Raw genomic sequence first — 16,962 nt, 5'->3', positions numbered from 1 at the left:
GAAATGAACGAACTATATAATCGAAAAGATACTTACCAAGAATCTTACGTTCAAGATCTTAGATTGCCTAACCAAAATAGAGAATATGAGTTAGGATTTTGAGTAGAAAAACTATAAGAATAACACATAAAGGAACTAGAAGAAGGAATACCTCAAATGCTTCTATAACCGAACTACACCTCGAATAGAAATATAATATGAACCTTACTTCCCGAGTGTTTATTAAGCTTATAGGGATAAAGCTTATAGCCCCAACCCAAGTGTTTATCACTCTAAAATAACCCAGCAGCTTGCAGACTCTGAACTTAGCTTGATGAATTAATAAATGGCTCGGTACTAGGCCCTATTTATAGAGTTCAAGAATGAAAAGATCTTTATTTAGCTTGAATAAAATAATGGCTTTTTTTAATTGAAAAATCTTTGAATAATCGTTCAGCAGAGGCTGAAGACTCGGTCAAAAAGATTATGGACTTATCAAGAGGTTAAGGAATGCAATAAGCTCGGTTTCAAAAACGTTAAAAAATCTAGCACTACAGCCGATATATCGCCCGTAGTAGGCGATATATCGCCTGGGCTAATACGCCCGAGGCTTGTCGAGGTGGTCGTGCAAAGTTACGTGTTTTTCGTATCCCCGTATGGCGATATATCGCCCCTTAGTGCTGCGATATATCAGCATACCCTGAAATATTATACACGTAATTCACTACAATAAATCTCTATTTCCATAACACATGAATATAAGCTTTTTCAAAAAGTATTATAATAAGTAAGATTAAAAAAGTTAAAATTAGATTATAGGCGCGGGACTAAAAAAATTTAAGCTCCAAATGAAAAAATGTGTTAACTTTTTGCCCAAATCCAATTTTTCTTTCTCTCACCTCATTCCTTTCTCTCCGCCCAAATCACTTTGACAGGGGCTCCATCGCACAACTCCACCTCCATCTCCATCACAACCTTTGTTTCTTCTCTACCCTAATTTGAAAAATTGACCTTCCCTATCATCGGCAAACGGCGCAAATGACAGGTGCTCTTGGGTCTTGTGAAAACGACGGGCTCAGGGTCGTGTGTGGCTTGGTCTCACGGAGGGGGTGGGTGGCTCGGTCTCGCGGAGGGGGTGGGTGGCTCGGTCTCACGGAAGGGGTGGGTGACTCTGTCTCGCGGAAGGGGTGGGTGGCTCGGTCTCGCAGAGGGGGTGGGTGGCTCGGTCTCGCAGAGAGGTCGTAGGTGGCTTAGTCTTGCAGAGGGGTCCGAGCCCCCTCTTCTTTCTTCTTGAAATTTTGGTAAAATATGAATCTCTCTAATTAAATTATTTATTTATTATATCTTCTTGAGGTGCAATTCTTCTCCTAACATACATTTCTTGTGTTGGTTGATTCAGACTAGCTTCTATATGAAGCTGTTTGAGGGTGGTGAGTTGGACCGTAAAGTTATGGAGAAATTCCCACACCACATGGGAATCAGAGAAAGGTGATGTCTATGAAAGTCAAACTTATTACAAATTTGACAAGCATATTTCCCATTACAGAGGAGAGACAAGAAGTAATCAGCAAAAAAGCCCCCTTTCTGATAGAAATGGATGGATTATTGAAGAGGTCATGACTCAAATAGTTGCAGTGTACCCTGGTTAGTGTTTTGTTTTTCTCCCTTTTTTCTCTCAGTTTATACTTTTGATTTTGGTGCTGATACTAATAATATTGAATCTATACCTATATGAATCTTCAATAATAAGGAGTTTAAGGAATTCTTCTCATCCTCCACTCTTCTTTGTGATTCGTATTTGTGGTTGTAATCTAAGATTTTTATGGGAAGGTGTTTCTGTTTTTGTTTTTGTCTTTCACTACGTTTTAGAAGGAGCATTTTTGGTACTGCCTAGGTTGTTATACAGATGATGACTGTCATCTTTTTATTTATACAACTTGCTTTATCAATAGAAAAATAATATTAAATCTATACTTATTAAGGGTTGAGGCAACTAAAGATGATAGATTTGGAGCTTTAAGTAGGTCACAGTATGGTCTCATGAGTTTCCTAGGTCTCGTTTCCTTTACTCTCATATGTGATAAGTTTCAATTCTTGTATTTGATGACCTTATTTGTTTTATTTTTCCTTTTCTCGTTCTCTGGTCTGGAGATTCTCTGTTATATTTTCTGGGTTTCAGTCAGTTTTGCTCAGAGTTGTCTTCTTCAATGGCGGCTCTTAACACTTCGACAAGAATGTCTCTCCTCAAACCCGAGAGGACCCCTGATTTTCTACCGTCCTACAAGCGCCTTAGCGATTTCCTTTCATTTCAATCCAGACCCAGAAAGAAACATGCCCAGAAGAGCCATGCATTCACTGTTAGATCCATGATGATAGCCGAGGAGAGATACCGAGGCCAGCTCAACTCGCCTAATGGCCTTGCGGGGAGCCCTGTATGTATACTTTCCGTTCTGGGTTTTAGTTTTGAGTGGCTATGACTTTATTTGTTTTTGCTGTTTGGTTGTTGGGAAATTTGGGAAGCCTCGTAATAACGTAAACAGAGATGAGCTATGCCTGTTTCCATTTTTTTGAATTGATTCTTTAACTTTTGTCATTCCGTTTCATTTTTGGAGTTGTTAAATTCCCCTATTGGGGTTTTGTTTTATGGAAATGTTCTCTATATGGTAATTGTACAATTTTAAGGGACTGTTATAAGGTTACATGTGTATATATATTCTTTCCCTTGCATGGTTTCTGGAAACATATAAAGCCATGGTGAATTTTTGAAGTGGATGTGCATATTATTATTCATGTTTTGTTAATTCTTATTTAAAAAAGCATTATGTAAACTTGAAGTATTCATAAGTGATGTTTTTTTCTTTTGGTTTTCTTCTTTTTCAGGACAAGTACTCTCTTTATGACGATCAGTCCATTGAATATTACTCTATGGGCCAGGCAAGGGTGACTCCGAACAGTCGAAGAAAAATGAAGATAGTTTGTACAATTGGTCTCGCCACAAGTACAAATAAAGACTGGGAAGATATCAAGTTTGGAGTGGACAACCAAGTCGATTTCTATGCTGTCTCTTTTGTAAAAGATGCTAGAGTAGTTCATGAGTTGAAAGATTATCTTAAAAGTAAAATATTATTTCTATCATCAGTTTGTTCAGTACCAGTTATTTGACTCCAGTTACTTGTTTAGAACTAATTTTTTTAAATCTCTTTTCTAGGTTGCAATGCAGACATTCACGTGATTGTAAAAATTGAAAGTGCAGACTCTATCCCAAATCTTCATTCAATTATTCCTGCATATGATGGGGTTAGTTCCAGTGTCTCTTTGTGAATCCGTGGTCACTTATTTAGTCATTGATTATATCTTTAGTACACCTATCCACCCTTCAGTGATCATTGTTGGTACCGTACACCCCCTCTCTCTCTCATTATTTTATTCAAAACATTATCCAAATCATTGAGAAGGATAAGGAATTACAGAAAAAGAGCTAAACCACATGTTCAGTTTTGCTAAAGAATAGAAGAATTCATATCTTTTTATTCATCATATTAACAAGTTTATTACTAGGCAATGGTTGCTCGTGGGGACCTTGGAGCTGAACTTCTGATTGAGGATGTTCCTCTGTTACAGGTAAGACATGGATTTTAGTTATCATTTTTATTACTTCTATATCATGCACGTTGTGGAGAAAGTTGATGACATTTATACTTGCGAGTATTAAAGGAGTTTGAAATATTGTGGTTTCGATAATGTTTTCAAGGAATATTATTTCTGTTTGGAATCTCTTTTCCTGGTGGAATATTGAGGACTTCTTTTCACTTGCTGTGAACACTACTTGATAAAGTATTAGTTGCTGATTAATGCATAATAAGAAAAGCTTTGACTTTTATGCATCAGTTCTTGGACCAAGTTGGGGAAAATCAAATCCATTCACATTTTTTTTCCTTACTAAAAGGGAAACTCATTCACAAAGTGAGGCTAGAAAATAATTCTCATCTATTTATAACATAGGCACATCTTGAGGTAGACTGATAAAGACGTGACTAACTGCTAGTCATTTGACTTATTCAAGGAATGTTGCACACTGTGGCTTTGGGAAACAGTTTGAATAACCATATGTAGAACGTTTTATTCATGATGTAGCATATCGTATCATTGAAAATATATTGCCATCCCTGCCATCCCTGCTCAGTGCATGCAGCGTATTTATCTCCTTTTCATGTATTTGGGCCCATATATATGTATATATGATAAGTTCATCTTTTCAAATGATTATTATTTAAAATATTGAAGTTAAAATCTTGAATTTGTCTTAGATTCTGTCATGAATGAAATTTCCTTGTTACGTATAGGAGGACATAATTAGAAGGTGTCAGAGAATGCAGAAACCAGTTATTGTAGCAACAAACATGCTGGAGAGCATGATTAATCATCCTATGCCAACAAGGGCAGAAGTCTCTGACATTGCAATTGCAGTACGGGAAGGTGCTGATGTGGTCATGCTTCCTGGAGAAACTGCCCACGGAAAGTAAGTTAACTAATTCATTTGGCCTTGGGTGGCCTCTTAATATATTTCCAATGTGCAATGGCTATTGAAAAAGTGTTATCAAAACTCAATAAATATGTTTGTTTTCTAAATTTTTTGCTTTCTTTGTAGTAATGTGTATCCCACAAAAGTAATTATAGTAGTATTCTCTAGTTAAAAAAATGTTAATGATTCTTAGACACTTTAGAGTTATCAGTAATGTATGACTTTTTCGTCTTGTCTGATGCAAATTTTCTATCTTGTCATTTCCTTTCTTTTATTTTACATATCTGCCATCTAATTTTGTGATTATAACAAAGATATCTATTGAAAGCTGTCAAAGTAATGCATACTGTGGCATTGAGGACTGAGTTAAGTCTACCAATTAGCACTGCTCCTCCAAATTTATTAAGTACATATAAGGTATCTGCAGATCAGTCTACCTACAAGTTTCATGTATTAAGTTATTGATAATATTAAAAAATAGGGCACACCGATGTATCGTATGCGTTAGGCCCCATGTCATCACAATGCGATATGGTACATCCTTTTGCTTCACAAAATACCATGTAAGAACAAGTGCTGGTGGTATGTGGTGCTGGATGCCTTTGCCAACAGATCATCGGTCTCTATTTAGCTAGTCTATGTTGAAGCTGCTATGAGTACTGCTTACTGAATTCCTTCTGATTACTTCGTTTACATACTTCTACAGAGCCACATGGGTGAAATTTTTGCTTTTCATGCCACAACAATGGCAAACACTCTTAATACACCAATTATTATTTTCACAAGAACAGGATCTATGGTTGTACTCCTAAGTCATTATCGGCCATACTCAATAATATTTGCCTTCACAAATGTGTAAGTCTATCATGAGGAATGATATGTAATTCATCTCCGATGTATCAATTCTATCTGTAATTTTGGTTCATAATTACTCTTCAGCGATTCGTATGCTAACACAGTGCGTTTATTAATAACATGGCTTTGGGAAATTAGCATAAAATAACATTAGGAAGGTGAACATAAATAATATATTTAGCAGGAATTTTTTTTGACAAATTAGGCACACAAGAGTTAATGTATCATTATTTTGCCTGATGTACAGAAATGGGAAAAGAAAGTAAGTGAATAGGATTAGCAAAATCTGTGCCAGCACAGCTGGTGCTTTATCATGGTGTTCTGCCTATATATATGGAATTCTCAAATGACGCTGAAGAAACCTTCTCTAGAGCACTCAAGCTCTTACTGGTTAGTGAGGTTTAACTTCTATATTCTTATTTCTCTTGCATCATCGTCTTACATAGTTATTTGTTTCGGACTTCAGGATTGGGGTCATCTGAAAGAGGGAGAGGATGTCACACTTGTCCAAAGTGGTGCGCAACCAATATGGCGTTAAGAATCTACTCATCAGATTCAAGTGCGCAGGGTCTAAAGTTGATTTTGTGCTGGAAAGGATTTTTATTTTTTAGTGGCTGATAGTAAACAAAATGTTAATTCAAGTTGTGAATTGTAAGTATATATATGTATGCATTTTTGTTTTCTCTCTTATTTTAATTTAAATAATATTTTAGTGATCTTGCGATCATCTTAATATTTGGGGTTCTAGGTAGAAGCTTTCTTAATAACAGATGGTGATTGAGATTTAGTCTGTCAATTATGCGGACATAAAATTCTCAACATTCTTTATTTCTTCTTGTTGTAAAGCTCATGTGTAGAATCCATATAATTCCCAAGTATTTATAAATTCTATGGTTGTGTAGATCATGTCTCCTTAATTCTGATTTTTCTTTTAACTAATTTGTTCCATTCATATCTCTCACTTAATTTCGCCCATTTACTTTACTTTCTCTCCCAACTATTCTCATATGATCTTCCTAATATTAATTAGGGAAACATTATGAGATCAGCTTGGTGATACTGTCTAATGGGTGCTGTTTGTGGGCCATGTGGGATATGATATTTGTCTTGTTTATTTATTCGAAGTTGTACTATTTCATTGTTATAAGATTAGTTTATTGGTTAATGATTGGTATGTGTATATATGAGGTGGCTTCTCTTTGCAACTCATATCTATGTGTTTTTTCATTAATACAAGTTTCGTTAAAATGAAAAATGATGTGATTTCTCCTCTTTTTTTTTTGCTGGAGGATGGGACTTTTCTTTTATGGTGTTTTTTTTACTTATTTCTTGATCCTGCAGAGTCAAACATGTGATCGTAACTTTATGATTAGTAATTAATTATTATTCTTATTGTTTCAGAGTGTTCCTGTACAAACTGGGCAAACACCACCCCTTTTGCAGTATTTTGGTACTCTCTTGATCAAAGGAGAGCTTAATGCTTTCGAGTCATTGGAACTATCACGTCTTGTTGTGAACCAGAACAAGAATAATTTGTTGGAAAATTGGCTAGCAGAAGACAAATTAGAATGCAGCGAGGAGCTAGGAGATCTTGTGAAGGTTAGCATTATAAAATTTGTTAATTACACAGTCCTGTGTTTCTTTTCTCTTGGCAATAATTTAGTTGTCTACTTCAAATAATGCTTGTGTCATGTTGTTTATGGTATATCTTAGTTTCTTTTTAATTATTTAGGTTTCTTCCTCCAGTAATGGATGTGAGATTCTAACTAGTGTAGTATTGGTTATCTGAAAATCTCATCTTCTCAAGCTTCAATTTTTTTTTAATTCATTTTGGTATCTTAATAGTGATTTTATTTCTGCTATGTTTTTTAGTATCTGAAAAGAAAGTGAATGTGATTTTATCCTTTGTAGGTTTAGCTTCTATAAATATATATGTACATCTTTGTGCCTATTGATTGTCTATAGTCTGATTACTTTGAAGAAATAAGAAATTCTATTTAATGACACATTTGGCATATATATTATTATTAGCTTGCTGTTGTCTCGTCTGTTTGGGAGTATTTCATGGCATAAATTGCATGTATAGATACTGTGAGATTGATAGACTTAACTGGTTGTGAGTTTAGGCACCTAAGGGATGGCTTGTACTAGTTGGCTAAAAGCTAATTTAATCACAGTTATGCCCAGCTAGCTGTTAGTTACCAATTCTCTCTTTTATTTTGTTTATGTTTTTCTATATGTCTGTGTGAATATAGTGGGTTGATCTGAAAGATTTTTTGTCTTATTTTGTGTTTGATTTTTAGTATCTAACTTCTATTCTACTTCTACTTCTGGGGGTCTCTACTATTGGAGTACCAAGCTTGCTGGCCCAAAATGGTCACCATTTGCTTCATGGATAACTAGTTGGTATGTAATAATATTCTTTTTCTAACTGTTAACTTGGGAAAATATCTTTCTTCAATTTTTTCTAGTTGACTGTTTATACTCTGGCTTGGAGCTTTTAGAGTTTCATTTGGGGTCTGAGACTATAATGCCTGTACAGTACAAAGTCACCATTAGTAAGTATAGCACATACTTTAATCTTAGCAATAGACCTTATATATATAATTTAGTTAAATCAGTTAGTTTAGTTAAGTTATTGAGAGTAATTTTAAGTTTAGTACTGGACCTTATATGCCTAAATTAGTTGAAATAAATAGTTTATTTAAGTATAGAACTGTATCTTACTTTTCTTGATTCTTCTTTGTGGCATGTATATATTGGTGCCACTTGTATTCTGTATTCATTCAATTCAATACAATTTCATTTTCTTTCATAATATGGTATCAGAGAATTAAACTATTTTAGCTTCATTTATCTCCTATACTTTAAAAAGACAAGGTTCAAACTTGTATCTTAGGCATGTCTTTGACTAAATGAGATGTTCTTCATTGGAGATCATCACTTATAGATTTGTAAACTTGATTAGAACAAATTTTAAGGAGCTAGGGTCTGGTCTATCCTATATAGGGGCAAAAAGACTGATTTTTAACACAAAATAACTGTGCCAAATCTATCTTTTTCAAATAACATCCTCTGCGAATATGTATCATTGTTTTGTAATTACTTGTTAGTGCCCAAATAACTTAAGGTCTAGAGTTTAGTACCTGTTTGAGCTCCATATTCTATTACACCTCTCCTTTAAATGAGATATGAGATTCGATGGATCTACCCTAGAAATAATAGTATCATTCTAAATGCTTTTGTAACTCAAATCTCCCAAACTTTTAACATGCTGTCTCAGTAATTAAGCACCTGAACCAGAGATGTCTTTAGGGTGAAATTGAGGCCCCTTTAACTTGAAAATGTTAATGTTTGTTTACTGTAAAATATGTATCTACTCACTGTGTGATAGCAGTATTTTGAATTTTGAAGTATGTTCACCTGGTATTTCTTGCTTAGGTCTTATATTGTATACAGTTTTATTATTTGATTCATATTATTTAATTTTTTTAAGCATATACCTTACCTTTTATCTGCTATTGCAGGAGAAAAATGTCTCTTTCCCCATCAATTGGAGGAGAAAAGGATTCTTAATTTTGAAGGCTTTGTGTTGGGCAGTTGTAGAATATTTTGTGCTGAAAGTAGTAATTTTTCAATATGTTGAATATTTAAGACTACTTGAATACTTAAAAGAACATTTTGTTGTTGAAAACAGTGTTGAATGTTTTAAACTAATTTGTGGATTGTTAATACAATGTTGAATGTTTTAAACTAAATTTTTTGATTGTTAATACAATGTTGAATGTTTTTACTTTTTTTTATTTGAAAATCAAGTTCATTTGATGATGCTAGTATATATTAGAAAGTTAATTTTAATTATATAAAAAAATTAATATATTAATAGAATAAATTAGTGTTATATAAATGAATACATAATGAGAATTTAAACTTATCTAAATATTAAAATAATACAAACATTGTGTTATAATATCTATTACAATAACACTTTTTATGTAAAGAAATTTGTTATGCAAACTTCATTATATAACACAAATAATGTGTTATACTAAAGTGTAGTATAACAAAAATTTATAAGTATTGAAATGTGTTATATAATCGACTATAAATAATATAATTAAACACTTATCTATTTATTAAAATAACACAGAAAGTGTGTTATCGTTGACAGTATAATAACACATCTGTATAACAATGATAAAGTGTTATGTAAAGTACCTTGACCTACGATAACATAGTCGGTCTTAACACATCAAAAAGTGTTATGGTATGTTTTGATAACACATTTTTGGTGTTATTAAAAGCATTTTTTCTTGTAGTGATTGCACTTTTTCAGCCTAATTTGAATTGAGAAAATTTCCTTGACTAAGTCCTCTAACGATTTCAAAGCTGCTGGTAGACCATAGGATATTCAAATATTACTCTTATTAAATTTATTCCTCAAAATACTTAATTATTCATTAAACATACACATGACAAGTGTCATTCCTTATTGGGTTTATCTAAACCTTATATTATAATAAATATCACCTTCATAATCAGTCATATTAATTAAACCTTAGGTTATAATTAATATTCTTAAACTATAGGTTAAACTTATAAAATCTACAAGTGTTACTATGAGTGTCCAACTAAATCCCGGTCTGAACCAAAATCCACAGTCATAAAGATACTACAACTATTACTATTGGTACTACTATCTAACTAGCTAAGAAAAGTTCTTGGACTCTACATAAGCGTGGTTGACCTGGAGTAATCTCAAGATGGGAGACCTCCCGGGAAGTTTTCTCAGGAAGCGTGTGAGTGAGGACAAAGCACGCTGAAAGTCTCGTGTTGGTTTGTACGGCCAGTCGTCATTCCAAGAAGCAGCCATAGTGACGTGGGGCGTTACATTCGATGTGCTCAGTAGGTGATGCTAATGAGTTGCCCAAGCAAAACTGGCACGGGCATCCGTCCATATCTCGAAGATTAGGATTTGGTTATTACTCCTCGGGTGCGCGCTGTCTTCGGGAGGTAACTTGAATCTTTAAGTTTGTGCTACTAGACTTTTACGCTGGGTTTTCTCCAGGTTTCCTATGGGATTAGGAGACATAAGGGGTGCTTCGTTCATCAACTAGCCAAGCTCCCCATGTCATGGATTTCCTGAACCTTGGTCCAAGTTCCTCAGGTGAAATGTCCACGGAATGTGTCCCAAGTCTGCCCGGGACCAAGTATGGGGTACTGAGCCTTCCATTCGCATATTGAGATCAAGAGACTTGGTCAGAGCTCCTTGGGCTCAGTGTCCACAGGAGGTGATAAAAGTCTATTCCTGCGCTACTAAGATTATCTAGCTCCTATGTGCTAGGCCCTATTCTACCTGGAACAAGCTTAGTCTTCTAGGCTACTCAATTAGCTTCCTAGGATTTTCTATTCTCGAAGTGGTGACACTAGGCTTATTCCACTTGACAAGCTTAGTTTCCTAGGACGTTCCCTTGTCAAGGCGAGCAGGTTCTCTTGCATAGCATTAACAAAATAAAGGAAACCAAAAAATATAAGAACACCATAAATTTCTTACCATGTTTTACATACACGGTTTCCATTAAATGTGCCTAAAGGCTACACAGAGTATTACAGAAATAACTAATGTTTGTTGCTCATATCACTGGTAATAACGATGAAGATGCTTGAAATTCTAGGCCTGAGGAATCAGCTCCGCACTTAGTCGGGCTAACTTGTATGCTCTTGGGCACACAACACTCTCGACATGGTATAAGCCTTCCCAGTGAGGTCCCACCATTCCTGCACCGAAGTCTCGGGTGGCTAGGAAAACTCTTCGCATCACCAAGTCTTTCACCCCAAACTTTCTATCTTTCACCTTAGAGTTGAAATACCTAGCTACCTTCTGCTGGTAGGACGCTACTCGAAGCTGAGAAGCTTCATGTAACTCCTCCGCGAAGTCAAGGGATTCCCGTAGTAAAGCATGGTTCGTGGTCGGGTCATATGTATCCTGTCGGTGTGTGAAGATTGCTACCTCAAATGGGAGCATAGCCTCATACCCGTAGGCCAACAAGAAGGGCGAATGGCATATGGAGGTCCTGGGAGTGGTTCGGTAGCTCCACTTTGCCCTAGACAGCTCCTTGGGCCAAGCCTATTTTGCTTACTCCAAAATTTTCTTCAAAGTGGACTTGAGTGTCTTGTTAATTGATTCCACTTGGTTGTTTTCCTGTAGATGGGCCTCATAGGAGAAGCTTTTGATTACTCCATGCTATTTACAAAAGTTTGTGAACACTTCAGTGTCAAACTACAATCCATTGTCGGAGACTATCTTCCTCGGGAGCCCATACTGGCAAACTATGTTCTTAATGACAAATTCCAAAACCTTTTTTGAGGTGATCACAACGAGTGGCATGACCTCGATCCACTTCATGAAGTAGTCGACGAACACTATGGCCTATTTTACTCCTCCCTTCTCTATAAGCAGGGACTCGATAAGGTCGATACCCAAGACAGCAAAAAGCCATTGGCTGGTAATTTGTGTAAGTTCATTTGGAGGCACTCGGGGGATGTTGCCGAAGTGCTGGCACTTGTTGCATTTCTTAACATAATCTATCGCATCTCCATTCATCGTAGGCCAAAAGTATCCTCGCCTTAAGATCCTTTTGGAAAGGCTCTACCCTCGGCGTGATCTCCACAAAAACCCTCGTGCACTTCTCAGAGTATCACACTACCTTCTTGCTTGGACACACATGATTATGTACATGGGTACTTGATAAAGCCTATTGTGCATGATTATGTCCATGGGTAATTGATAAAGCAACTTTCGAGTTGCCATTTTATCTTAGGGCAATTCCCCAGAAACGAGATATATTACTATTGACTCCATCCACCCATCTTGTGGTTGTATAGACTCCACCTCATCTGGAGCTGAGATTAGAGACTCCAAGAATTCAATGGGGATCACATTAATCAACTCAACGTCTTAGGTTGTGGCCAACTTAGCCAAGGCGTTAGGATTGGAATTGTGCTCTTGCAGCAGCTGCTGAATAGTGAATATTATGAAGATATGTAGCATTTCTTGAGCCTTGGCCAGATATGCTGCCATCTTTGTCCCCTGGGCTTGGTACTCTCTGAGTACCTGGTTCATAATGAGTTGGGAATCACTAAAAATCTTGAGGCCATCGGCCTTGAGCTCCAGTGCCATGCGGAGCCCAGCGATTAAGGCTTTGTAGTCCACTTCATTATTAGAGGCATTGAACCCAAAGTGGAGGGTACTATTCACTTTATGCCCCTCGGGGGAAACCAAAATAAGTGCAGCCCTGACACCATTTTCGTTTGAAGATCCGTCCACAAATAGCTTCTAGGCTAGTCCTACCGCTGGGGTAACACCAATCTTCTCTTGATTCCCATTGTACTCGGTGATGAAATTAGTGAGTGCCTAACATTTCATGGCAGTCCTAGGATTGTAGGTGATGTCAAACTGACTAAACTCCACCGACCACTTCAAGAGTCTTCCCGATGACTCTGGTTTTTGAAGGACTTGTCTAAGGGGATGGTTTGTGAGGATCTTAATCGGATGCGCCGGGAAGTAGGGCCTCATTAGGAAAAAAGTTAATTTCTCCATCACCAGGAACCTAGATTCTGCATCGAGTCTTTTGCTAACGTAATAGACGGGGTGCTGAACACAACCTTCCTCTCGTACCAATGTAACACTGATGGCATTCTCCGAGATGGCCATATAAAGCAAGAGAGGCTCTTTGTCTACTGGTTTGGATAGAATCAGAGGATTTACTATGTGTGCACTCTTCCTACCATTCAAATCTCTAACTTCCTCGGAGGACATTAAAGAAAGAGATGCACTTGTCCGTCGCCTTGGAGAAAAAATGTCTCAAAGCTGTGATCCTCCCTATCAGGCTCTATACGTCTTTACGCTTTCGAGGAGGTGGCATCTTGATTAGGGCCTTGATGTTCTCGGGGTTTGCCTCAATTCCCCTAGCACTGAAAATGAAGCCTAGCAACTTACCAAAGGCAACCATAAATGTGCCCTTTTGGGGGTTTAATTTCATTTCCAACAGGCGGAGCACTGTGAAAACCTCCGCCAAGTCGACCGCATGGTCGAGGGATGTCCTAGATTTAACCAGCATGTCATCCACATAAACCTCCATGTTTCGCCCCAACAGGTTCTTGAACATCTTATTAACCAGCCTCTGGTAGGTGGCACCGACATTCTTTACTACGAATGGCATCACAATGTAATAGTAGACACCCTTATCGGTTTAAAATCTAGTATGCCTCTAATTCGCGACATGCATTAAAATTGATTATATCTCAAGTATGCATCCATGAATGACAACAACTCATAGCCAGAGGTGGCAACGACCATATTATCTATCTTGGGGAGAAGAAAACAGTCATTTAGAGAAGCCTTGTTAAGGTTCGAGAAATTTATGTAGGTTCTCTAGGTGTCGTTTGGCTTTGGCACGAGAACAGGATTGGATAGCCACCTGGGGTATTGGGCTTCTCGAATAAATCTATTGGAGGGGATCTTGTCTACTTCGGCCTTGAAAGCCTCTTTTCGAGTTTGAATAAACGTCTGTTGCTTCTGTTGGATATGAGCAAAGTTAGGATCGACATTGAAGGCATGGCATATGATGTTCAGATCAATACCGGTCATGTCGGAATGTGACCATGCAAACACGTCTTGATTTTCTTGGAGGAAACCCTCCAATGCCTCTCGGACTTCCGTTTTAAAGCTTCCCCAACTTTTATTTTTCTATCGGGGGTGGAGGTATCAAGAATTTCCTCCTCCACCCCTTTATTGGTTCAATGGACATCTCCTCTTGCACCCTTGGGTCTAATTCATCGGCCCGTGTCTCCTGGACTGCTTGTACTTCTGATGCCTTGAGCTTCTTGGGGCCTTCTTCCTTCACCACCATCAGGAGAGTTTTGAGGGAGACATTGTAACACAGTGTTGCCTCTTTCTAATCTCTACAAACCGTACCTATTCTTTCCTTTGTGGGGAACTTCATGCACAAGTGGCAGATGGAAGTGACACCTCCAAACTCCACCAGTGCAGTCCCAAGATGGCGTTATACGCCGAGGAACAGTCTACCACCATAAAGGTGCAGTATTTGAAAGCTTGGCGAGTACCTCTCCAAGCGCTACATCGAGAATTATCTGTCCCATCAAGATGAAGGCCTCTTCTGAGAATCTGTAGAGAGTCGAAGCGCATTAGGACAAGTTTTCCATGGTCAACCATATTTTATTGAAGGTTGACTTAAATAGGATGTTCACCAAACTCCCGTTGTCTACCAGAATTCATGCGACCATTTTGTTGGAGATTTGGCTCTCAATTACCAATGAGTTGTGGTGTGGGAAATGCACTCTCAGAGCATCATCATTGGAGGCAACTGAGCTGAAGACATCACTTGATCATCGTGATTCAAAGCTCCCGCATACCTGTTCTGCGAGCTTCGGGAGGCACGACCCAAGTGGGGCTCTCTTGAGATTGTTCCTACTCGCCCTTTCACTAGAGGAGGTCCTTGTGCCACCTTATGTTATGGGACCGCAGGGGCAACTACTGGAACCTGCGGAACAACAGGTGGCATGAGAGGTCATGTCGCGGGGGGTTGTGCCTGACACTCTCCATCCTTAGCATATTGGTGGAGATGTGCCAACTTGATTAGGCTCTCCATCTCATCCTTGAGGTGGCGACACTCATTGGTGTGAAGCCCTATGTTGTTATGGAAACGAAAAAAATTTCCAGGGTCCCGCCTTCCCTGTCTCTCCGGATGGGCTGCGGCTTCCTATAGTGAACATGGTCTGTCGTGACTATGGAGATATTTTTTCGGGAGTCTACAAAGTCGGTATACTCAAAGTATTGCGAGACACACCACTCGCCAAAGCAAGCTCCCTGCTTAGCCTGTGGTGTTCCATTTCCCTTGGGTTTCCAGCCCTTACCCTTCCCCCACGTTTACTGCTGCTGGGGGCTCGACTAGATTCAACACACTGGGATGGTGCAGCAGCTGCAACACTGAATGTAGGCTAAAAAGCACTGTATACAGTGGGCATCGCTCTGTATCTTTTCGGAGCCATGTTGAATCTAGAAACCGAAAGGCGGAACACTTTAGCTAGGCTGGACTCCCCCCAACCCTTGTTGCATGGGAGCGTATGAGGAATAATGAATTCCAAAAGACATAGGGCCAGGGGTGGTTGAAGCAAGGAAAATGATGGGTACTCCGAGCGCCCTAATTTGGGCATCCTCCCAGCTGATATACTCTTGTGCTCAACGAATGAAGTTGTCGAGTCGTCAACATCCTCTCTGCTGGAGGCCATCCCAAAGTGGGGACCCTGCGTAGATAGCAGCCTCTAAGGCCATCAACTGCTGGCCTCATCAACCCTCTTGGTTCTTGTCGCCCCCTCCTTGAAGCGTTTGATGTATGCTTTAAGGGTCTCAAAGGGCCCTTATTTAATGTTGGCCAAAACATTGACCTCAAAGCTCAACTTTTGAGCTCCAATAAATTGCCTTTGGAAGGCAGATGAAAGCTGATGCCATGAATGAATGGATCCAGGCCGATGCTTCTTGAACCATTCGTCTGCTGGTCTCGTTAGACTGATTGGAACACGTGACACTTAGCGTCGCCGGGGACACGGTGGACCGCGACAATCTGTTGAACTTGGGAAGGTGTTTGGTGGGATCCCAGCCACCATCATAGGGCAGGATGGCCGAAATCATGAAACCCTGCGGCAAGGCGGCTTCCACAATGTGGGGAGCGCATGGCTCCACTTCTTCATCTTTTGAGTCTAAGTCGTGGGCTTGCCATCTGGCCATTCTTAGCATGATATTTTTTAGACTTTCTAGCTCTCCACGGAGTAGATCTCGGTCTTGGTTGATGCTCTATGTTGGATGATCTCTTCTAGGAGTATGGGACCTCCATTTATGAGTTCTTGTAGGGACTGAGGCCCTAGTGACCAGAAATGAAAGGCTCCAGATACCTTTTCAGCTTGAAGCCCCGACAGGAGGCCAAGGGGTATACATATAGGCCGCTAGGGCGGATATGAGGTCTGGTGGACCTACCTAGAGTGTGCTATATGTAAGAGGTGCAATGCGAGAGAGTGTCGGGTAAGGGCATGCTTTTAGTGCCGGATAATGGGACATTTGAAGAAAGATTGTCCGAGAGCAAGAAAGGAAGAACCAAGGAAGGTGGACAGCTCGACTCCACCTCGAGTGTTTACATGGACGCAGGCAGAGGCTGAGGCTAGTCCCTCAGTAGCGATAGGTTAGCTTTTTACTACTAGAACCTCTTATACTGATTTGATTGATTCTGGTTCTACACACTCTTCTTTTTCTAGTAGGATAATTGATAGATTGTGTAGCCATGTGATTATTATACTGTGGGGTTTGGAACATTGCTGCCCACTGGGAAGTTAGTATTTTCCAGAAGATGGGTGAGATCACTTCAAGTGACAGTGGATGGTAGAGAGTTGTCAGTGGACTTGATAGAGTTTTTCATGAAAAACTTCGACATGATTCTGCGTATGGATTGGTTAGTTAAATATGGGGAAATCATAGAATGCAAGAAGAAGGTGGTGACCTATGAGCCTGAGGGTGAAGATCCCTTTGTATTTGT

General features: G+C 38.8%; 1 protein-coding gene and 1 long non-coding RNA gene across 2 annotated transcripts; both read left to right on the top strand.

Moving 5' to 3' along the window:
* The first annotated feature begins 1,404 nt into the window (after window positions 1–1,404).
* LOC133800624 (pyruvate kinase isozyme G, chloroplastic-like) lies at window positions 1,405–5,490 on the top strand. The gene is made up of 6 exons (XM_062238624.1): window positions 1,405–2,411; window positions 2,860–3,094; window positions 3,188–3,276; window positions 3,538–3,600; window positions 4,323–4,498; window positions 4,816–5,490. The coding sequence occupies exons 1-6, from the start codon at window positions 2,187–2,189 to the stop codon at window positions 4,964–4,966; spliced, it is 939 nt and encodes a 312-aa protein (XP_062094608.1). The 5' UTR covers window positions 1,405–2,186; the 3' UTR covers window positions 4,967–5,490.
* A 116-nt stretch (window positions 5,491–5,606) lies between these two features.
* LOC133800625 (uncharacterized) lies at window positions 5,607–9,023 on the top strand. The gene is made up of 3 exons (XR_009876550.1): window positions 5,607–6,007; window positions 6,758–6,955; window positions 8,884–9,023. It is a non-coding gene; the product is annotated as an uncharacterized LOC133800625 (long non-coding RNA).
* The last annotated feature ends 7,939 nt before the right edge of the window (window positions 9,024–16,962 follow it).

The sequence above is a fragment of the Humulus lupulus genome, chromosome 9 (genome assembly GCF_963169125.1).
Source record: "Humulus lupulus chromosome 9, drHumLupu1.1, whole genome shotgun sequence".
Classification (NCBI taxonomy): domain Eukaryota; kingdom Viridiplantae; phylum Streptophyta; class Magnoliopsida; order Rosales; family Cannabaceae; genus Humulus; species Humulus lupulus.
Note: the sequence above shows the minus strand (reverse complement) of the source record. Positions and strands in the feature narration are given on the sequence as shown.

Excerpts from the sequence above, each read along its gene's own strand:
- LOC133800624 (XM_062238624.1), top strand. The coding sequence starts at position 2,187 with ATGGCGGCTCTTAACACTTCGACAAGAATGTCTCTCCTCAAACCCGAG. Across the intron at positions 3,277-3,537 it reads TTATTCCTGCATATGATGGG|GCAATGGTTGCTCGTGGGGA; the intron begins GTTAGTTCCAGT and ends GTTTATTACTAG. Across the intron at positions 4,499-4,815 it reads GGAGAAACTGCCCACGGAAA|ATATCTATTGAAAGCTGTCA; the intron begins GTAAGTTAACTA and ends ATTATAACAAAG.